Raw genomic sequence first — 25027 nt, 5'->3', positions numbered from 1 at the left:
ACATGTCAATACAACATTTATTTAAAAAAAATGGGAAACAAGAAAGAAGGAAATGAAACAGATATCCAAAAATATAATATTAACAACACCTGCAATTCACATTTACTATAATAATATAATATTTACACCATGCAATACTTTACTAGGTATTATAGGTAAGGTTAAAGCATAGAGAAATAAAGACAAGAGTGCTCACTCCATACATCAGTTCAGACTATTAATTTCAGTGTCTACATCTAGCATCGAGTAGCGGAACTATCAGTACCTACTGCTACATCTATTGTCAAGTAGCAGTACTGATAGTTCCGCTACTCGAGATGCTAATAGTCTTTTTGGTACTAAAACTGATGTATGGAGTGAGCACTCTATGTATTTTTTTCTCTATGGTTAAAGTGACACTTCTTTAACTGACAGATTGGTATCGTACCGCTGTGACTTCTTATATATCCACTCACATGCTTTTGGCCACGTACAACAGTTGCTTTAATTACAGTGCGAAGGCATATTACTAGCTTAACGTTATTCAAAGTCTACATTTGTACAAGGGTATTCTTAAATCTGCACAACGATAGTTTTATCTCGGTTATACTGCGACATCGGTTATACGTCAAATAAGTACTACAGATTGAAACGATATGGAATGGATATGTCAGTGTCAAACAAGTGTTAAAATTGACGTTTCTTCAAACAAACGCGTCACTTTTGACACTTGTTTGACACTGACATATCCATTCCATATAGTTTCAATCTCTAGTATTTGACGTATCTTAAAGTTCGCCGTAAATATGGCCGTCAGTCCAAAAAGTCACCAAAAAATCTATATAAATATCTGTACAATAAGTCTATAAGCTATTATACAATTTACAAATTTACATTACACATTCTAACATAATAAGTAATAAAATACACACATTAACATATAACTGGGACAGTTCACACACAATAAATAAATAACTTAAATATCTTAAATACTTAATATCTAACTAAATAAAATCTTAGTCCAACAGACCTCCGCGAGCTGTACCGGGTTCAAAGGTGCCCGTCACACTTGCCGCGTTACCACGCTATTATACTATAAGTATGCATTGTTAATAGTCTATATCTGCACTACGGTAGTTTTATCCCGGTACACTGCGACAGCACCCGACTCCGCCCAAAAGTCACCAAAAAATCGAGTCAGTCCAAAAAATCTTTATAAATATCTGTACAATAAGTCTATGTCTATAAGTTATGTCTGGATTATTAAAATCAGAGCAACGACTAATTAATGCGCTTGTTAAAGTCTATATCTGCACAACAAGTCTATATTTAATGTCTGGATTACTCTATGAAATCACAATGACTAGTGCGCGTTGTTAAAAGTCTATATCTGCACTACGGTAGTTTTATCCCGGTTATACTGCGTGAGCACCCGGCTCCTCTCGTGCGCAGCGCACGTGAGACGCGGCGGCGGACGTCAGGCCGGCGCGCGCGGCGGCGACGCAGCATACAACGCTGTTTCGGCGAAACGCACGCGCGTTTGTCGCCCGTTCTGTGGACAAGACTTTATTTTAACCAATATAAGGGCTCATTTAAACGGCGCGCGAACTCGTATACGATTTTAGTTTGAGGTTACATCAATTCAGCCGACCGATCAAAAAACGCAATGTAATGAAACTCGCATGCGAGTTCTCGCACCGTCTAATGAGCCCGTAAATCAACCACCAATTGGGCCCCACAAAATCGAACTCGAGGTCACGGCCGCGGCAAACCTCGACGGCGTTGGCGGGATGACCTCGACGCCTTTGACAGGAACTGGTGGGAGACGGGTCAAGACCGGGATACGTGGAAAGGGAGGAGTGAGGCCTTTGCCCGAGGTGGATCTTTTTGTGAAATTCTTAGTGTTAAATTTGATCTTTATAATAATCCAATGTTATTATGGAATAATATATTAACATCAATAAATTGCTCTCATAATTAGATTAAGATAATATGTATCTATGTAATACCTAAATACTATTCATAAGTGCTTGTTTCTAAGCCTACATGAATAAAATATAAGTATTTTGAATTTGAATTTGACTTTGAATTTGCCCAGCAGTGGGACACTCTACGCTCATATGAATAAATAATATTATTTCATCATTTACCAACGCATCTAGAGGTTTAGTAGCATCAGCTACATTATTATCACCAAGCTTCAGACTTTCGTGCTACAGAAACTCCGAAGCTCGAGGCGACGAGGCGTACGTAAATATCGGAAACTAGTTTCCGAAAGTCCTCGGTGGAAACTAGATTTAGTTAACTTGGATTTAGTCAAAACTAGTTTTCGTTTTCGCGATGTCCCTTGGTGAAAAGTTTTCAACTATTAGGTACATAATGAAAAAAGTTTTCAATTATTACTAGGTAGTTCTACTTTCTTTCCGTTTTCGTTCTAAACATAAATTGAGTTGTCCCTTGTAAAAAACAAGTAAGTATTACTCTAATGTTGCGTCGTGGTATTCAGGAGGTGAAAAAGAATACTCGTGCTTTTAATACCTTTTACAAGCTTTTATTTAGTTTCTCCTGTCCCGTTGTCTGTAATCAAATCTTGCAAGTTAAATTTGATCCACTTCCCGGTTTCCAATTGAGCTGAAATTTTGCATACACATGATGTAAGTCGGGTGAAAATGCAATATTATGGTACCATCTAGCTGATCTGATCATAGAGACAGGAGGTGGCCATAGGAACTCTGTGATGAAACAACGCAACCTAATTATGTTAGGGGTTTTTAAAATTGTCTCGATGAGTATTAGTTGTCTGTCGGAAGAAAAGTACAGTCAGCGATAAAAACTTGTACCAAAAATGAAACTTTTGCCAAAAACTTATTTTATAACTGGTTAAAGTTTGTGCTTTTCATGTTGAAGTAATTATATGCTGCCGAGAACTTCTGACGTTTTAATAAACAGTTCGTTGTAGCTCATTTACCGCTTTCACGGAGAAAATTAATATTAGCGGTGCGGAATTCAAATTCAAAAGTCGCAACTTGATTTCTTATTGATATAATATGACTTTGATGCGACTCGCACTTGTTGCTGCGCGCGAGAATTTGTTTTATGATATAAGAGGCAAACGAGCAGACGAATCGCCCGATGGTAAGCAATTAACGTCGTCCAAGGACACCTGCAACACCTGACGAGTTGCAAGTGCGTTGCCGGAATTAAGATGGACGCTCTTTTCTTGAAGGTTTGAAGGACATATCGGAAATACAGTATGAAACCAAATTCTTATGATACGAGTGTCAATACCAAATCAAGTTGAGTTTTAAAGTCCGAATAGGCCTCCTGGTTTAACCAAAAGTTTCGTGTAATGTTCGATTTATGTCAGATTCACCAAACTACCTACGTTTAATTAAAGATTAAAGATTATTAATTTATTTACACAACATATTCCACATTATCATACAGAACCGACACTTGGCTTTGCCTATCTCGTAGGTAACCAAATCAAAATAATAAATCCATACTTAATACTATAAATGCGAAAGTGTGTCTGTTACCTCTTCACGTTTAAACCGCAGAACCGATTTGGACAAAATTTGGTATAGTGATAGTTTGGGCCCCGAGAAAGGACAAGGTAGTTTTTGTCAATCATCATCATCATCATTACACGCAGACGAAGTCGCGGGCAATAACTAGTAAAGAATAATGCGTGAATTTGGTATCGTCTTGGGTCGTCCCATTCGTTTTTCGTCAAGTTCTTTAATTAGTCCTATTCTGCTTTCGTCACGCATTCTACATTGAAAGCCACCGACGATTGTGACGAATGTAGAATGGGTGACGAAAGCAGAATAGGACTAATTTAAGAACTTGACGAAAAACGAATGGGACGACCCAAGACGATACCGTGAATTTACATAATCCATACTATATCCATACTAATATTATAAATGCGAAAGTGTGTCTGTCTGTCTGTCTGTTACCTCTTCACGCTTAAACCGTTGAACCGATTTAATTGAAATTTGGTATGGAGATAGTTTGAGTCCCGGGGAAGGACATAGGGTAGTTTTCATCCCAAAAATCTCCCTTTAAGGGGGTGAAAAGGGGGGTGGCAGGTTGTACGGGGAATCGATAAAAAGCAGATTGGATCAAAAATAAAGCTACCCAAATTACTAACTCCACGCGGAGGAAGTCGCGGGCAAAAGCTAGTAGCCTATAAGGTTACAAACAATGGAACGGATCGGACTAATTTCATTTCATTTCATTTCATTTCATTGCTATTTGCGACTATTGTCGTGGTCGGTGGAACGGGCCGGACCTGCGTGTAATTAATATCTGTGGATCCGGACACACGGGTAACACGGGTACACGGACTTTAATTACACGGACCCTAATTACCCGTTCCGAACGGGCCACAAATCCGGTTTCGTGTAGCACGAGAACGGGGCCACAGTACAAGAACAGTAGTGAATCTTCACGGAAATGTGCCGCTGCCGGCTTGAATGTGTGCGTGCGCGCCGGGCGCCGTGTACGCATGCGCTGCCACGCACACATTCGCATAATATACGGGGGAATACGGTGGCGGCAGTGTGAGCCGTACCGCGACTGTGATCGCGCGCATTCGAATTGTATAATATTAGAATGTATACAATAATATAATATAATAAATAATACTAACAACACTATTAGCACGTAAGGTTTATCTGTAAGTGCTAGTATGTATAAAATAAACAATAAACAATTCGAGTACGCTCGCATTTGCCTGCTCTTACCGGCCTTAATTTAACCTCATTTATGAATTGATAGAACATTTCATTATATTATATAAATACAAACCTAGTGCTACTCATAATACGCAAATAATATTTAACTAAAAATAAAAGTGACAACCCTAAGCGCCAACGCAAGAGTAGGTAAATAACTTGCCGAGCGGCCTTAGATTCACTACTGTTCTTAGTGTACTGTGACGGGGCCCCGGCAACGGGTGCACGAAACCCGGACGCGACCGCGAGCCCTAGTGGAAATGAGAGAACCGTTTTATGTTTCCTCCTTGTCATCGTATTTATTAAAATGATTATAGTTGGTCAAACCCAATTGTCAGTCAGTAAGAACCAAGAAAACTATACTCATCCTGTTCTTTTGGGTGCTAGTACTAGTGTAAGACAAAGATAGTATGATTCTCTCTGTCTATGTTTGAAATTAGACTGGCCTTTGACAAACTATGTTATTTAGTTTTTTAACGAGATATTTTCAAAACGCTTATGGAAATAAAACGGTTAGCTCTACCGCAAACGATGTTTGGTACAAGGTCATGTCAAAATAAAATTAATCAAATCAAATTTTTAAATTAAAATCGGCCTCCAGATGGTAACTAGTATCAGCTAAGTGCAATGGTTCCCAAATTCAGACAGCTTAATACATGTTGCTGGGACTGGAACGGAAGTTTAATTAATTTTAGTGAAGCCTGAAACCACATCCTAGTTCCTAGTATCATGCACGACACTGATCGGTTGCCGACATACGAGTACCTATCTATATACATAGTTAAGAGATTGAGATATAATTTATCAAAATCTATTTTTATTATATTACCTTCAGCTGAAGCAATAGCTTTTATAATTAATTTTAAAAATCTATTTATACTTATTTTTTCTTTTTTCGTGATCCATTCTTCGTTTCCAAATATTCATTTTAGCGTTTTGCCAAATCAAAGACTGTAATTATTCGTAGAATAAAGATAATGTTATAATTCGTCTCTACTCAAATAAAATAGTTACTTTCTTTATAAGTAAATACCGATAAGCCCAGTTATCACAGGATTCACAGGAAGTATTTAATAGGTCGGTTGTGCCCATAAATTATTTATTTCCAAGAATATCTCATTTAAGTACTTACTTGACAAACAAATTATGTAGTACTAGTACTACCCAAGCCTACTAAACGACCTTGCCAAGCTTATTAGTCTAGTCAAAAGTTAAAATACTACTCCTAAAAGTACGTACTTGTGATACCCCATTGGATTTGAAACAATTCTGCACCATTCGTCTCATTCTCCGTTCGTTTGAAATTATGTCTCAATGTCATATGTCAATATAAAAGCAATTGAAGCAATTTTTAGCACATAAAAAAATACAAAAGTTATAATTATAACCCAATTAAAAATGAAGAAAATAAGGTATTTTATGTTTCGCCAATATCTCTTAAACTGTTAACATTTACGAAATTGTCTAACAAGAGTTAACGAGAAGGATAATTCCAATAAAAAGTCTCGCAATTGTATCTCTATTCTTTATCATTATAATTTAACGCTCAAGGTCCCAAGCCCTCCTACCCTACAGCTAAGTACACATACAAAAGTCGACCGTCGGACTCTCAAAACCAGTGACGTTTTTGTTTGAAAAAAAAAACGTAACTTTTGACACTGACATATCCAATCCATATCGTTTCAATATCTAGTATTTGACGTATCATAAAGTTCGAATACCTATGGCTGCATATTTGGATTTGCAAGTCACGCTTGCGCCCATGCACGTAATGGCACAGAATGAAAATAGCCTCGTAAGGCCCAATGTGCATTACAATGTTTGAATCTAATTTGAACCTTTCAAAAACGAAATAAGGTAGCATTTCTTTTGATTCATTGTTTTCTAAAGCAAATGAAAGTCACCCAAATTCAACAAGGTTCAAATTAAAAATAGGAAAACTTTGTATGGTGGGCCTTACGAGGAGGCCCTTTGAAATTAGCTTGTCAGGATGTCGCCGTCGACGGAATGGGAGGACATCATCATCACGTAACGAATGTGTTACATTTATTTGCGTATGTCTTTCTTTAACCTTTTGGACGCCAATTACCGATATATCCGCACCGTAGGTTCAACGCCAAAGACCGATTAATCGGTCACAGACCACAGAACAACATCGACCTTCGTGCATATACATAAAGTTCAACTTCAGTTAGACTCTTCAATGATGTGGCGTTTGAGTGACAGCTTTTGTGTTTGACACGGCGTGGAAAAGGTTAATATTGTTTGCATGCAAAAAATACGCAAGTAAGTATAACTAACCCGTTATACTAATTGATGAACAAGTTATTGTACCGCGATTTGGCAAAGTAACATTTTGATTAATATGGATTTCCGCAAAGTAACGCCTGATATAACAAACAAAAGACATATTTTCAACCAGAATGTCACTGATGATAGATTATATCTATAACAAATTGATGGCAAACATTACTATCTGAATGGGCCTTGTGGTCGCAAGCTTAAATCACTGCTTAAATCTCGCTGAAAGTACAAGACACTAATGTGATCTCATATGTGTTAAGTAATTCTGAAGAAAATATTGTAATACTTAGTTTGTTATTTATTTATTTATAAGATTGCTGCGCCCTTGCAGCGTCCATATTATGTACCTACCTAATATTATGTAATATAGCTGGTCAACCAAATATTGTCAGTAAAAAAAGGCGCGAAATTCAAATTTTCTATGGGACGATATCTCTTTGCGCCTACATTTTTCAAATTTGCCGCCTTTTTCTACTGTCAAGATCTGGTTGACCAAGTATATCGCCGTGTGCCTGCTACACTGCCACATCTCAAAAAACCGTTTTTTCGAGAAATCGCGTCTCAAAGTTGTGAGAGTATAGTTCAGGGTGTTTAATAGGATCTTACTCCTTTAGTTTTAGGTCTATGAATTTAAAATTTAGCTTTTTTTACTCGGAATGATATAACCCTCCTTATGACCACGCCACTTTTTAAAAGAAATGTATATTTTTTAAGACACAAGGCCCGAAAGACAGGTATTTAGAGTTGTGGCCGTATTGCAGAAACGTTTTTTAAAGATTTTGAGATGCGGCTAAATTTAAACACAAAATTATTGGATAAAGGTTACCATGCAAATATAAATAAAAACACCAAAATAGTTAAAATCCCTTTATTTTATCAACTTTGATAGGAACAAAATCACTGTACGCGATAATATGTGTAACTAGCTTATAATCAGCAACATTATACCATGTCATTACCAAATAATATTAATTGTTTAAAAGGTTCTTTATAAAATTTGTACAAATAAAACTTTGAAACTTCTTTTTTAAAACATTCAAAATAATAAAAAGTATTTAGAATACCTACTATATTATAAAATAAGAAATCAAAACACAATACTGTTCCTTGCTAATTTGTGAAATCAACATCTTTCAGAACATTGCAGGCAATTTATTTATTATAATGTATTCAGTAAGTTAATTCTTACAAGTAGGTAACTTCTTATAAGTAATCAGTACAAGAAATAACGAATATCACAATGTATTTCAACTTAGCACTAATAGAAAAAGCGTTGATATACAAAATATTTTGTTTTCGTTACTTTAGTAGAATCAACGTATGTAATAATCAGTCTTCTTTAAGTAGACTTACAAATTACAAAGGTAGTAAATTGCTGTATATTTTCCTTTAAAAGGCCAATATTTAGTACTTACACAATACACATCAATAACACGTAACTACTGGACACTAAACTTAATCGTAGGTAATTCTGTTTTCTGGTGAATCCTTCGCTTTTGACAAAGGTGTCACACGAGAGAGACTGTCCGAGGTGGCATTACGTGTATTAGCAGATCTACTCGTAGTCCTCGAAATTTTAGATCTAAAACAAGCAAGCATATAAAACATAGCTATATCTAGTTTCTATCATTCTTCATAAAAGCATTTTAATGGAAATAAATTGAATAGCTAGGACACACACCGAAAAAAACATTAAACAGAGTCATTACCACGAAAATGCCTTTACCATTATCAAATAAGTAAATGTAAATATATCAAAGTAACGACTTTCCACGTGATTTAATTTTTGGCGCCAAAGTCCCCAAAATAAAAGCAGTTATTATAATATTTAACAAAATTCCAATATTATGACACCATCCCGAATACAACCATCCCGAACACAGTTAGTAATTTACCTCACACAATAAAATCCGTTGCATATTATTGGCAGTAAAGCGGGCTATAGAATTAGACACACATAATATTATATACAATAAAATGTTAGTTAAATACATACACACTCTTCGAAAACATGCTCAATACTTATCTTTTCTCAGACGGGTAAAAATATGTATTAGGCTCACGACCCTCACTGATGAGCCATATTGAACCGCACTTGTAAGAAAACAAAGTTGAGATTTGCTTAATCATTTTGTTGCGTTGTGGTAGTTTCGGTGGCGAGCTGGTAATTTTGTAATAATAAGTGTAATACTTACTGCTGTGACACAACCAATTGCCGTTTGTTTCTTTTATATTTATAGTGATTCATCGTAATTATCACTCAACTAATTATTATTTTGTAGGACGCAACTCAAAAGCTTCATTTAAGACGATTGGAAGGCCCAATGCCCTTGAGCGTCAGGGCGGAGCTAAGCGCTCTGTACCCGCACCACCCGCTTACCCCGCTCGCTGCGATCGTACGTGAATTTTGTATCGCTGCACCGCCACGAGATTCAAAGAATAAGATACAGCCCAGAGGCGTGCAGTTGGCGCTATACTCGTATACCTTTTGTTTGCAGCCGTGCGATTGCCAAGTCATTATATGTATTACAAATTAAAGATATATATTTGATACAGTTTTAACACCCCCTGGCACTGATTAAAATAACCGATTTGGTTTCACATTACATCTCAAAACTTTTTTGTAGTAGAAGCGTTGCGAGACTTGCACCTTTTTAGGGTTCCGTAGCCAAATGGCAAAAAACGGAACCCTTATAGATTCGTCATGTCTGTCTGTCTGTCCGTCTGTCCGTCTGTCCGTCCGTATGTCACAGCCACTTTTCTCCGAAACTATAAGAACTATACTGTTGAAACTTGGTAAGTAGATGTATTCTGTGAACCGCATTAAGATTTTCACACAAAAATAGAAAAAAAAAAAAATTTTTGGGGTTCCCCATACTTCGAACTGAAACTCAAAATTTTTTTTTTCATCAAACCCATACGTGTGGGGTATCTATGGATAGGTCTTCAAAAATGATATTGAGGTTTCTAATATCATTTTTTTCTAAACTGAATAGTTTGCGCGAGAGACACTTCCAAAGTGGTAAAATGTGTGTCCCCCCCCCCCTGTAACTTCTAAAATAAGAGAATGATAAAACTAAAAAAAATATATGATGTACATTACCATGTAAACTTCCACCGAAAATTGGTTTGAACGAGATCTAGTAAGTAGTTTTTCTTTTATACGTCATAAATCGCCTAAATACGGAACCCTTCATGGGCGAGTCCGACTCGCACTTGGCCGCTTTTTTTATGTGATGTCAGCACACGAGCAGACGAGCCGCCTGTTGGGAAACGGTCATCGTTGCCCATGGACATAAGCAACACAAAGTGGCAGTCCTTCCAACGCGCGTGATCTGTAGGAGTCAGAAGCTGCTTGACGAGAAGTGTCAAATATACTTTAGACGGCAAAATTAGTGCCCACGCAGATATATCTACATAGTCACGAAGACTACCTATATATGACCTATATAGAGTATATAGTGCTGTTATTCAAATAAGATGAACCCGTACACCAACAATAGTGAATAATTGAAAACTTTGTTTGGGCTTATTTATTACATGTAATGTTTTTGATGGGATCTCATCTCTTTTTGTAGGCAGTCCTTCTTTTCGGGTACTCATACTATGTATACACATATCATAAAGAAACACATCTTCATTCATACTCACATCGTATATCGTAGTGTACCTTTACTTTACTACCTACTATTTGTAGGAACTGCAACAGTAACTTTGTAATAGCAAATATTTATATGGGATTACAAACTTACTTATGCAGTTCTTAGATCTTGACGTAGAAACGTGACTGATATTGCAATATTTTTAGGTTTTAAAATTAAATTTAAAAACTACTTATGTTTAAAATTTGAAGCTTGTGGATATACTAGAAGTACCTTAGAATTATGATGATCGTAGGTGAGTGAGTGAGTGAGTGTGTCAGTGTCGAAAATAAGGAACTTTGACGTACAATAATTCTTAAACTACTAGTTCAAATTGAATGTTTTTTAAGAATATATCTTAAGCATGTTTAGCCCTATATATTACTGAAAATTCAGGGTTTTAGCTTCAGCCAGCACAAAATTACAGGACGTCGAAAATGGCCTGAATCGCTTCGAGAAAAGGATGGTACGGCCGTGCCTCTTTTTTGCTCGACTTGGCGGGGGCACTGCCGTGCCCCCAGATTTACTTAATAAACTAACATCATTTTAATGGGTAACAATCCTAAAAATGTAATGGTTTCTGAATCAAACTATATAGTATATACCTACAACATAAATTGCCAATGTTGATCATTTTTTTTTTAGAAATTGAACTTTATTAAAAACGTTAAATTTTAATGGCAATATGTCGGCGCATGTTCGAAAACATTTTTTATATATTTCAAATGAAGCTTTCTCAAACATAAGTGGAAATATTGTCATTACGTTCGTAATAATAGGCTGCGAAACACCGTGTTGCGCGCGCTAAAGCGCGTCACAACCAAATCAACATTCTGCAGTTATTTAATCTTTGGCCACAATAACTCCAATTTTATTGCACCTCGGCTCATAACAAGCATGCAGAATACAAGGAAGGCACGGAGCGACGAGCGACACAGCCTCCTCGTCTCAAAGCTAGCACACGACTGCCGGCCACGACTTTTTCGAGCTACATACGCACAAAAAGTTGAAAAATATTCGATTTCTTAAAAAAAAAATATTTATTAACATTATTCTACGTTGCATTTGTAGTATCTGTTAAAACAATTATTCTAGTTTAAAAATAACTTTAATCGAATAAACCGTTTACTAGAAATAGGCAAAGTTAGTCGCAAAACGGCCTGTCGTAATGTTCCTTTTTTGGAAAAACTATAAGTTATAGGGAACAAGTCAAACGTTGGAAATGTTGTACATAAAACGTAAAATCATATATATTTTTTTCATATTTTTTTGTTGAACCGTTAAGAAGATATAGACTCTAGAATGTTAGAGTTTTCGGCCAAAAACGGCGTCTAGCGCCTTAAAACGTGTGCTATATAGCCACAACTCAAAAGGGCGGTCAGTTCACGTGCGAACGCCAGACGGCAGACTGGCAAGTGGCTGTATTGCAGGGAATCGTCTGACAATTTATGGTCAAATCTATAAGGCCACTTGTGAGAAAAAGGCTCTTAAAGATCTTTTTTGCTATGGCTCTCGAAATAAGGTCGTAAATTGAACAATTTTGAATACGAATCTGCAATAATCCAGAAAATTAAAAATTTTGAATTGTGGCCGTATAGCAGGCACACGGCGATATGTTTGCAATAAATGCTTTTGATTTTTGAAAAAAAAAAGTAATAGATTTTTTTTATTTTTTTTTCCTTTCATAAGCAATCGAACCCTTGTCAATCATCTTTACTATAGAACTGATTTTACGTCGGTTACATGTAGCGGTTACATCAAAAGAACTCCGGATTAATTGGATTTCGTGCTGTTTGGGAAACCTTTAAATTAACATGCTCAAAATTTTGATCCCGATTTTAATTAGACATCAAAACAGTTATTTGTCTTACAAGGGGGCAAAGTTGTTGTTTAACCACTCGTGCTAATATTACCCGAGCAAGCGAAATATTCCAAAATTTAACCACGTCTCGACCACGACCAGAGAGGCTACCGCGAAAACCGAAATTCGCAAATTGCAGGGATCTTTCTCTTCTACGAATGAAGGCGTAATTAGAGTGACAGAGAAAAATGCCCGCAATTTGCGAACTTCGATTTTCGCGGTTATAGCCCTACGGACTCAGCACGGTTCCATTTTTATCGACTATCACTAAGCCCGTCACTTTCGCGTGTCTAGATAAAAATGCGACCGTGCTACTAGGGCTGGTCTCGACGACTAGTCTGTTGGTTTATTTATAGGTAACTTTATAGGACAGGTAAAACTGTGCTTCTGAGTTATACTTCTCATTAAACAATCTTTAACCCTAGTGTAAATTTCATTCGATAGCGTGACGCGACGCGACGTACGCGTTTGCGTTAAGTCCCATTTTGGGATTTTGAGTTTCCAAAAGGTCCCGCTTGGCACGCTGTTCAATCGCAAACAAAAAAAGACATAACGCAAAAGGCAAACGCTCGCTACGCTATCGAGTAAAATTTACACTAGTGTGGCTACCAAGTTTGGCACTGACATCGCTATCGAGAACGTAACTTAGGTACTTTATATGCATATCGGTCGTACTCGCATATTAGTGCGAACGAGATGTATAGAAAGTAAATTACGTAGGCGTTAGCGTATATGTCAGTTTTAACACTGTCAGTGACTCATTGTACGGGTTCAGTTGGTTTTATACTTCTAATCAACACTGTCTAGAAAGTTTCTTATAGTCATGCAGGTTAAATCATAATTAAGACTTACCTTAATCACAACTGGTGACTCCAGATTAATAATCTTCCTCTTCATCGAACTTGAAGCGGAGTTGCCTGCGGCAAAAGAAATTAAAGATTAAACTTTCGTCTCCAAGTGAGTTCCAACTGTTCCTAGCGAAGACGCCTCGAGAATGAAATCGTATTATTTAAATGGGAAAGTTGCTAAGTTGCAATTAGAATGTGATTGGTGAGAAGCGATTTGCTAACTTCTTTCGCAGGGCATACCTAATACTTGTACGAATGTGTACACACGTGTAAAGTGTCATTCTATGGAACTTGCTAAAGTTGCTAACTATGTAAACAAACCGCCATATTGAAATTGCCTCTGAATGATGAATTTACTAGTGACTTTTGTTTAAATAGTTAGCAAGTTCCATAGAATGACAACTTTAAACGGCTATACAATTGAAGCCCGTGATTTTAAGTAGGTATAGGGGGAAGTCCCCTAACGCCGGACAGCACATAGTGCCGGACACACGTATTATATCGGCAACAACAATGCGAGCGATTCAAGGTTAAGGAAAGGAGTGCGGGGGGGGGGGAAGTACCGATGCCGAGTTACGGGACGCGCATTGCCTATGACGCCCGCAACAACGGCGGGAACAGTTGTTTGGCAATTTTGGAGGGAACTCGCGTATTTATCACGTCACGTGCATACATATTTGTACACACGGGTGCTAAGCTAAGCTAAGTTAAATAGTTTTTCTGACTGTAGATATGTACCTACATATATGAGTTTTTTTTTTAATAAATAATGAGTATGGCCAGTATATCCCTGAATGCAGCCTTTCATATTTTCCAGTCCGCTAACCTTAGGGGTTGTGCACAAGTCACGCGAGGTGTTTTCGGCTACTTTTTGACCCCCCCGCCCTCCCCCTTGGTGATATTTGGTGAGGTTTTTGGCTACCCCCGTTCCCCCACATAACCTCACGTGTATTTTTTAGTTTTTTTTTCATTCGACCTAATCTTAAGTTACGCGCTCCAAGATTTCGTAAAATAAGATAATAGCGAGCTATTTTGAAGTGCGGAGTGAGATTTATGTTTAACGAGACCGAAAAAAAGTATCTAATCATGATATGGTAGGTATTTTTTCTTAGTTTCGTTCACTGTAGAAAAATACACGTGAGGTCTTCTTATACCCCCCCTCCCCCAACCTGATCTTTCGTGATTTTTTCGAGACCCCCACCCCCAACAAACCTCGCGTGATTTGTGCACAAGCCCTTACGTTTTGGTACATAAATAAGGTACATACATACTACATTCAAACAGAGCGCTAGAGAGCGCTATAGAAATCCAAAAGTGGTTATGTTTCTATATTTGTTGCCTGTCTCTTTCGCACTCCTGAACTATCCATATACGTGATCGTGATGGCTTCCCTATTGCACAATTAGTGCTAGTTGCACCATCCGCACTTGACAGACTGATCAACGACACTCGGCGCGCCGCGGCGGTTTACTATGAATGAATGAATGAATGAAATCTTTTATATCAGGCAACTAGTGGCCCATACATAAATACCTTAAAAACTAGCATACATATTATAAAAATATAACTAAACACTAAAAAACACATTATGATTGCGATGCATTACGCAACCCCGCACTATGAAGCTTTAATTCAATAAAATTTAGCGAACTCTTTAACGATGACAAACATCCATACCCACACCCATATAGACGGTGCGAGAACTCGCTTGAGAGTTTCATTACATTGCGTCATTTGATCGGTCGGCTGAATTGATGTAACCTCAATGGTCCGCAATGTACCTAACTAAAATCGTATACGAGTTCGCGCGCCGTCTAAAGGCTTCGTCACACAGGCGCGTTTTCCGGGCGGGGCGTGAACGGGGCGTGAGCGTTTTGTATGTAAAAGCGGGGCGCCCCGCTCACGCCGCGCCCGGAAAACGCGTCTGTGTGACGAAGCCTTGATTGAGCCCTTATTCTCTCAAATGTAACGTTTGGATTGAGAATATACTAGACTACCTTTAAGCTTGAGACTATAATTATATACTAGACTACTAAGCTTCAGCGCCATTTCTAGTTCTGTGGTTGAGCTGCTTTGATCTTCACCGATGCAAAAGGCCCGGGACCGGGACCGGATGCAGCAAACTAAGATTTGTTGCTTACTTTTTTAGGGTTCCGAAGCCAAATGGCAAAAAACGGAACCCTTATGGATTCGTCATGTCTGTCTGTCTGTCCGTCCGTATGTCACAGCCACTTTTTTCCGAAACTATAAGAACTATACTGTTGAAACTTGGTAAGTAGATGTTTTCTGTGAACCGCATTAAGATTTTTACACAAAAATAGAAAAAAAAACAATAAATTTTGGGGGCTCCCCATACTTAGAACTGAAACTCAAAAAAAATCTTTTCATCAAACCCATACGTGTGGGGTGTCTATGGATAGGTCTTCAAAAATGATATTGAGGTTTCTAATATCATTTTTTTTTAAACTGAATAGTTTGCGCGAGAGACACTTCCAAAGTGGTAAAATGTGTCCCCCCCCCCCCCCCCCTGTAACTTCTAAAATAAGAGAATGATAAAACTAAAAAAAATATATATGATGTACATTACCATATAAACTTCCACCGAAAATTGGTTTGAACGAGATCTAGTAAGTAGTTTTTTTTTAATACGTCAAAATCTCCTAAATACGGAACCCTTCATGGGCGAGTCCGACTCGCACTTGGCCGCTTATTTCTGAAGTTACGAGTAGCTGTCCTTGTCAGGATTAGAGTGATTCACGAGCTTGTATAACCAGTATAAATCCATCCCCAAACGAGCCTAGTTGTTAAGCATCATGGGGGTCTAGTTACATTGGTACATTTTCCCCAATTTTTGATTCTAAATTATGGTACACGTGTACGTATTGAATTCTCTTTTGTAAGCGTAATCTGAATAATGATATCTGAAAGGCAATTTGCGTAAAATGTAAACTGATATTGGCATCTTTTGTGTTCAATGAAGCTATTAATTAAATGACCAAATTAAGGTAAGGAAAATATTTGATAAATAATTTAATTTGGAGGCTGAATTAAATGATAACCTTTTGTTGGTATATAATTTTATTTTGTATAATATGCTAACATGGAGCTGATCTGATGATGCAGTCGGAAGGTAGCAAACGGAACTCTTCGATGGGAAAACATAAACACACACTTACTTTATAGACATGTAAAGTACAGTCAGCAATAAAAGTGTGTATCAAATAAACAACGGGTTGCACTCCGAGAGTGCCGACAGAAGTGAAAACTCAATGACTAGTCCAAAATGTCTGCAGCACTATGTATAATTGACCCATACTCCTTTCTATTGAAAAACTTTAGTTCCGAAATTGCTGGTCAGTGAGCTTGTTTAAAATTAGAAATTCAAATTTGTAGCGTTAACTGTTTAAAATTCGAACAGAATTTGTAAAGTTACCTTGCAGACCTCGCATCTAAATATAATTGGTAATGATATTTTGAGTTTTATTCACCAGTACTAGAGTTCACTTTTATTAGCGATTTCATCAAGATGTAGCTTTATTGAATTCTATTTGAGTGATATAAAGTTAGAATGTAACTGTGAGATCCTCGTATTTCAGCCCGTACAAGATTAGAACCTTTTTCATTTAATGTCATTGAGTTTTTCTTTATTGATTTAAATGCCATCTAAATGAGTGGCCATCTAAATTTTACGGTCACGTGATCGCCTTACGCTTTCTCGAGTTTATCATTTTTTCCCCGCCTCAAAAAGTGCCCAACGCCGCTAAAGAAGTTTTCACTTCAAAAATGTATTTGACCGTTACTTGATAATGTATATAATTATGTATGGGTAAGTATCAGGAGCCTGGGGTAGCGGATATAATTTAGGGCAGGGGTCGGCAAACTTTTGAGAGGAGCCAACTGCAGTAGACCACCAGTTTTGGGAAGCTCAAAGAGCCGCTATTTTCGTTTTGCGTGATTGCACGCGATTGATGTAAGACTGAGAACTCTCTAGGGTTAATTCTATGGGTGGGAGAGCCGCAATTGTACCTCCAAAGAGCCGAATGCGGCTCGCGAGCCGCGGTTTTCCGACCCCTGATTACGGAAAATAATCCAACCCACAAAAATCTGTCAATGAAATCTGAACTTTCTTTCAAAACCAAAAGACATTTGCTATGGCTATACCTGTGAAAACTCGGGGCAAGAATAATAATAAAGTGATGTAGCAAAATATTATATCGACAAAAAATTATAAGGATGTTACTGTCAACATCTAGATGTATTAACCTGTCAGCTATAAATCATCTAGATAAAATGATGAGATGTTACTGTCAGCTATAAATAAATATTATATTTTTTTCTGGTTTTAAAAATAAACTATGGCTAAATGTTAATGTGCTACGACTGCGGCATCGAGGACCAGACCATGGACCACATCATCCAGCGGTGCCCACTCCGCGCATACTCGGGTAGCCACGGCTGACGATGTGGTGGAATATGTTCGCAAAAAGATCCGGTACGAGCTGAAAGTGTTCCAGCTGCGATCGCGCCATTACGTGCACTTCACCTCGTTCGTGGTGCGAGTGCCGCGGCCGCTGCTGGAAACCATCGCGAGCGCGGACTTCTGGCCGAAGGGCGTGGTGTTTCGGCGGTTCCGTGGGAATCTGCCAAATCCTACACCGGAACAGGCGACACAACAGAAAACCATCGTGTCGCCGAAATACAATATTTTTTAGCTTGTAAGATTTTTAATATTGTATGTATGTTAGTTTGTAATGTATGTATCTATGGGCCTTAGTTGCCTGATAATAAATGATATTTGATTCGATTTGATTTGATATAGGTATTAGACGGATATTTGACTTGACGCCCGATGCTGTGCAGGGGTTGCAAAACTTGGATGTTGCCTTATAAATAGAAATATTTTTTCCTATGTGACCATAATGACCATATCGCCATACGATTAAATAAATAAATACTAAATGTTCAGATGGACTCTTCGCCAAACTAAGTCCTGCCTCACCTATGGTGTCAGAAGCGCTGGTGGCCACACAGCAGCCCTTGCAGAACCTCCGCGCCATACTCCTGAAGTTGAGGCGGTAGGACCCGTACACCAGCGGGTTCATGCAGGAGTTGGAGACGGCCATGGCGAACAGCAGGCCTTGGACGCGGCTCGGGATCTCGCGGGCCGAGTCCCGGTCTACCATCCACCTGGGGATACGGAGATCGGTTACTACGTGGTTGGTTAGCCTTAGCCTTACTGTACTATCCTTTGCAGTACCACGTAGTCGGTAAGTATGGTCGGTTTTTAGGGTTTTTATCATCTGTCGTCGTGACGGCCATTCTCATCACCACCGATGATGGCCACTCGCCACATGCACATGGTGGCGGACGGCAGCCAGCACAGCGCGTATACGCTAACGATGGTGACTGTTATTCTCACCACAGACGATGGTGGCGACAGGTCGTCACTCACCACATGCATGTATGGTGGCATACTACGGCAAGCACGTGATGTGACGCAGACGATGGTTGTAGTAGTATTAAACGTAGGCTTTTGACGTTCGACATGCCAATCGTGACAGTCATACTCACCACAGAGGATCATCATCCACATAAGTACATGACGGTCACTCACCACATGCACATGGTGGCGTATGGCAGCCAGCACAGCGCGAACACGCTAACGATGGTGACGGTCATTCTGAGCGTGCGGCGTCTTGCGCGCTGCAGCACGCGCCGGTCGGAGCGGCGCAGGCGCACCGGCCCGCCGGCGCGACGACTGCCTGCCAACAATAGGTACATATTTAAGGGGCCCACTGATTACCAGTCCGCCGGACGAAATCGGCCTGCCAGAATTTTGGGGAAAGCCATAAGCCGCGCGTGGCGCTGTCGCCACCTAGCGGCCATATCTGTGCTGGTCGTAACAGACGCGTTTTGTTAGAGAGTGAGTTTTCTGTACCTAGTACTATTATTTATTCTGTGCTGCCAGTTAGAACAAAAAGTTGACAGTTCCGAACAACTGACAGGCCGATATCATCCGGCGGACTAGTAATCAGTGGGCCCCTTTACAATAACAATAGATTTAGAATAATATTCTCCATCTTGTATAATTAGTAGTATTTAATCACATTTTGTAGGCTTATTTTATTATGTTTATATATAATATTTGACTTCACGATTAAACTTCTCCTCTGTTTGATCCAATGGTTGACAGGTAGGGACTGCCTTTTGGCACTAAGTCCGCCATTTTTTAATTTTTCTTTGTATGTGCAATAAAGTTTAAATAAATAAATACAAATCATTAGATTTGTATTTATTTGCAGCCATTAGGCTGTAGATACCTCGCTAGAACAGCTATAATTTTAAACTAAATCCACTTAAAATTCCACATACTGAATAGAAATAATAACTATAGGTCATAGGTAGGTATATAATTATGAAACCTATTCACAAAATTTCACGAGAATTGGTTGAGAAAGGCGAAAAGTGTTCTTTAACCATTTAACCATTCCTTTCTAGTCATTCGATTTCGAACCGTAATTCTTATAGTAGAGACGCGTTTTTGTTTTAAGTATGACGGCAAGTATGTTTTGCCGCTACGGACTAAAGAGTAAAGGGTTAACAAAGATTAGCAGAAACGGATACGGCAAAATATATATCTAATAACCCCTTCAATTTGCACTGCTTACTCACGTATCCACCCTCCGGAAAGGCCTACGGCGCATGTCGAAGATATATAACATAGCGACAGTAGATAACTAAATTTCGAGCTCGATTTCCGCGCTTGATGTTAAATACTTTGTTCAGCACTCTCTCATTTACAGCTCCGTCGGATTATCTCTCAAGTACCTACTCATTTAGCCTGCGTAAACATTCTCGTACTTCAAAAGAAGATTACCTTCTCGATTATATAATTCAGAGAGATAAAAGAGACCAAACAAATTCCGTTTGGCTGCATTATTTAAAAACCTAGTAAATGCTTTGGGCTAAATTTTATAGGACAGTTAAATAACATAAAGCACTTCAGCCTCTAATTGACATGTTCAAGCAAAAATCTGTCAAAATATACACTAGTGGCCGTTGAGCTGTAGACCTCGCGATAAGATAAGATAAGATTGGCACGTCCTTTATCTGCTCACAAATTTTTACGAGAATCGGTCGAGAGAGTACACAGGTCGGCTAGTTTCCGTGGCAGCTTCCGATACGCAGCCACGCGGTGCTGGAACAATCTCCCGCCACCAATAAGAAATGCCAGTTCACTATACGTGTTCAATTCTAAACTGAAACTACACCTTCTCAAGGAACAAAAGATCTCCACCTAGCCGACCTTTACCTTTACCTACCCTCACCTGTATTTGTACCGACTTCTGTGTTATAGAGTTTATATAGATAATAATGTATCTATTTATGTATTCTCCAAATATTTATAAATAAACATGTCCCGGTTTTATAAATAAATTACAGTGTCAACTGCACATTCTGTTGTATTCTGCTTCGGTTTTGTTTTTATGTTCTGTGTTGTTTTGTGTTTGTTTTAAGTGTTAATGGGTACACTGAAAATCAGCGTCGTAACACAACTCATGTGCTGCGACACATGCTGAGTGTTATCCTTTTCTGGAACCCCTCGCAACACTGTTACTTACCTACTAATTTACCTAGATTTAAGCCTAATTTAGTGTAGTGTGTGTATGTGTGTTTCGAATAAAACATCATTCATTCATTCATTTAGAAATGCGACCTGCAAAGGAGATCATCCGGACATACGAAAGCATGTTTATAACACATGGCAGTGACCTGGGGGAGCATTTTTTATTTATAAGATTATTTTGTAATGCATGTAGTTTAGTTTTATTGTTTAGTTTGTCTTTTTAACCGACTTCCAAATCTAAAAGGAGGAGGTTATCAATTCGGTTGTATGTTTTTTTTTTTTTTTTTTTATGTTTGTTACTCCATATCTCCGTCATTACTGGACCGATTTTGAAAATTATTTTTTTGATTGTATGTATATGCATACAGATTGGTCCCGTTTTTGTCAAAACCCAGTTCTGATGATGGGATCCATGAGGAATCGAGGGAACTCCTCAAATCTTAAAGGCACACATGTAGTGATTTTTGTATTTTTATCAACAAATCAAGCATATACATTCAAAAAAGTGACATTTGATGAAGTGGAACTGCTGATGATGATCAGAACGGAACTCTTCAACGATGCATAGCACACGTCTGACGATTTGTCCTCTTCGTTATGTTTGTTAAGCAAGTTAAGTTTTTAAGCTACATTTTTGTCAAGCTCGAGTGCTGATGATGGGATCCATGAGGAATCGAGGGAACTCCTCAAATCTTAAAGGCATGCGTATAGAGATTTTTGTATTTTCATCAACAAATCAAGCATATACATAAAAAAAGTGACATTTGATGAAGTGGAACTGCTGATGATGATCAGAACAGAACTCTTCAACAACGCATAGTTCACGTTTGGCGATTTGTCCTCTTCGTTATGTTTGTTAAGCAAGTTAAGTTTTTAAGCCACAATTTTGTCAAGCTCGAGTTCTGATGATGGGATCCACGAGGAATCGAGGGAACTCCTCCAATCTTAAAGGCATGCGTATAGAGATTTTTGTATTTTCATCAGAAAATCGAGCATTTTCATTAAAAACTGTCGCATTTGATGAAGTGGAACTGCTGATGATGATCATAACGGAACTCTTCAACGACGCATAGCTCGCATTTGGCAATTTGTCCTTTTCGTTATGTTTGTTAAGCAAGTTAGGTTTTTAGACACATTTATGTCAATCTCAAGTCCTGAACATGGTATCCATGAGGAATCGAGGGAACTTCTCAAATCTTAAAGGCATCCGTATAGAATTTTATATATTTTCATCAGAAAATCAAGCATTTACATTAAAAATTGTGGCATTTGATGAAGTGGAACTGCTGATGATGATCAGAACAGAACTCCTCAACGACGCATAGTACACGTTTTGTGATTTTCAATTTCGATTTTGACTTGGATTGGGCCCCGGACTCCGGACTCGGACCCGTACTCGGACTCGGACCCAGACCCGGACCTTGACCCGGAAAACCACTATGATACCTAAACTAAATCAACCACTATGATTACCATAAAATGTATACATATTACCAAATAAAGTATAAGCACCGTTAAGTGGGTTAGGCTAGTAGTTAGAGAAGTCGGTTTTTTTCTATTAAAGATTATTATGTCCCAATATTAAATAAATATTATTTTCAATGACACCTACAAGGTTTTGATGTATGTCAGCCGTGTAGCCCGCTAAGACTTGTTTCACGAATGTTTACAGGAACTGTATTTACGGCGTGTCTTCGAACGGGAACCTTGTTGCTGAATAATTAAAGTCCAATTTAGGACGGAAATCCTGAAATAGCCGGCCGCCTTATCTTATCATCTGGACTTTTTGAAACTGAAAATGTTTAAAAAAAATGAGCTACAAGTTATGTTTGGCGTTAAGTTAAGGATGGATTAAGGGCCCGATTCGGATTTTGAACTAGACATCCATTAGATGTCTATTAGACATCACCAAGATACGACAACGATATGTTTAAGATCTTGCCTGTCAAATTTGACATTTCCGCGATTCTGGAGATACTCTTGAACGATTTCCACAAGAGATTATTACGATATTTTAACGTAAAAGTGACATTTGTTGCCCGAATTGAGCTGTAAATAAAAGAGAACTAGTTGAAATCTAAACTACAACGTATCTAGTACCTACATATCGTATCGTTCTCTAGTCTAGAACGGATCTTGTTTTCCGAATACCGCGGTAAGTTTGGTTTCGTTACATGTACCTACTTTGTGCAATTAATCATCATCTTCCTCGCGTTGTCCCGGCATTTTGCCACGGCTCATGTGGGAGCCTGGGGTCCGCTTGGCAACTAATCCCAGTAATTGGCGTGGGCACTAGTTTTTACGGAAGCGACTGCCATCTGACCTTCCAACCCAGAGGGTAAACTAGGCCCGTATTGGGATTAGTCCGGTTTCCTCACGATGTTTTCCTTCACCGAAAAGCGAACTGGTAAATATCAAATGATATTTCGTACATAAGTTCCGAAAAACTCATTGGTACGAGCCGGGGTTCGAACCCGCGACCTCCGGATTGCAAGTCGCATGCTCTTACCGCTAGGCCACCAGCGCTTTTTTCTTTGTGCAATTAATAAGTTTAAATAAATAAATAGACTTGAGTCTGGGTTACCTCTGCGAGACAGGCTGAACCAGAGCTACGATATACAGGCATCGGAGTTTTTGTCGCATGGTAAGACTAATAGCAAGCTATGGAGTCGACATTTGCCATAAATGTAAACTCTTATTCATACTCATACTCATGATTAATTTTATTTAATATGAGAACAGATTACTAAATAGTTACTACGTTATATACGTAGTAACTATTTAGTAATCTGTTCTTTTTAGTTTAATTTATTAAACCTCATTTGTTGCAATAAATGTATGTTTCAATTGGGCGAGTTGTACTTCACAACTCAAGCACACTATAGCAGATTTTTCATTGTCATTTTTATCAGCGGTCAGTACCTACATGACATTAGGTCTTTCGCAGCGATGTAGTTTGTATAGTTGTATGTTAAAATAGTTGAAGTTATGAATTCATAATGTAATAGAATTTTTTTTTTTATATCATTCTACTAAGATAATATACACATCCGACCGCTCTAAAGGCATTTTAAGATAAATTAAATAAATGAGTATGAGTATGAATAAGAGTTTACATTTATGGCAAATGTCGACTCCATAGCTTGCTATTAGTCTTACCATGCGACAAAAACTCCGATGCCTGCTGATATAATATATTTCTTAGCTGAGGTAGGTACCTACACTTTGTCAATAAGTACATAATTAGGATAATCTTAGCATCCCTGAAAATGTTTTTGTGTACCTACAATACATTTTTGAAGTTTTTTTTGAAGATAAAAGTGTATGGTACCTATGGTTCTTTTACTTCTCTTTTGAAATAAGTCAAAATTTAAAAACCCATCTTAGACCTAACTAAAAATATCACAGGTCTGTCAGATGTCAGATAGCCTAGCTTGGCCGAAGAGCGTACTCAAATCGAATCACCAGTTTGAGTGCTACGATACCATAACAGGCACACATACATATTTATTTCATCACACGAGCTCGAAAAAGATCTTATTTCATTCAGGTTTACAAAAGGATAAAGGTCTATATTGTTCCCTAGGGAGTTATAGCTTTTTTCAACAATCCATAACGCCCGCGGGAACCGAGGTAAATGCGTAATTTTTTTTTACTTGAGGTACATTTTTAAAGATTTCTTCTAAACGGAACATTTTAGAACTATTGCAACCCTCTCTGTTTGAAGTGTGGTCACTGAACTTTTAATGCAGACGGCTATAATAGTTATAATATGTGGCGTTTCGAAGATATCTTTAAAAGACGCATTTACCTCAACTGACGCATTTATCTCGGTTGACCTTATAGCTTTTATTTAACAATCCATAACTCTTGAAGTCTATTTGAAACGAATTGAACACGTGTAGTCTGTGTGCGTAATTCAATTCCATCGTTATACAAAAGCGTGCGGGTTCGACGGGTTCAGTGTCGCCAATTGAACACGGAAACGGAAATACGCGATACGGAACCCTATAAAGTTGATATTG

General features: G+C 38.2%; 1 protein-coding gene across 1 annotated transcript in view; it reads right to left on the bottom strand.

The window, feature by feature from the left end:
• Window positions 1-18985: 18985 nt before the first annotated feature.
• The window catches only part of LOC134656364 (adipokinetic hormone/corazonin-related peptide receptor variant I-like), a 42796-nt gene continuing 36754 nt past the window's right edge, over window positions 18986-25027 (bottom strand). Inside the window, exon 6 of the mRNA XM_063511883.1 lies at window positions 18986-19137. Within this exon, the coding sequence (XP_063367953.1) occupies window positions 18986-19137 (152 nt within the window). The remainder of the gene's footprint in view (window positions 19138-25027) is intronic.

This window comes from Cydia amplana, chromosome 18, assembly GCF_948474715.1.
Source record: "Cydia amplana chromosome 18, ilCydAmpl1.1, whole genome shotgun sequence".
In the NCBI taxonomy this organism is placed as follows: domain Eukaryota; kingdom Metazoa; phylum Arthropoda; class Insecta; order Lepidoptera; family Tortricidae; genus Cydia; species Cydia amplana.
The sequence above is the reverse complement of the archived record's forward strand: the minus strand, read 5'-3'. Positions and strand labels throughout refer to the sequence as shown.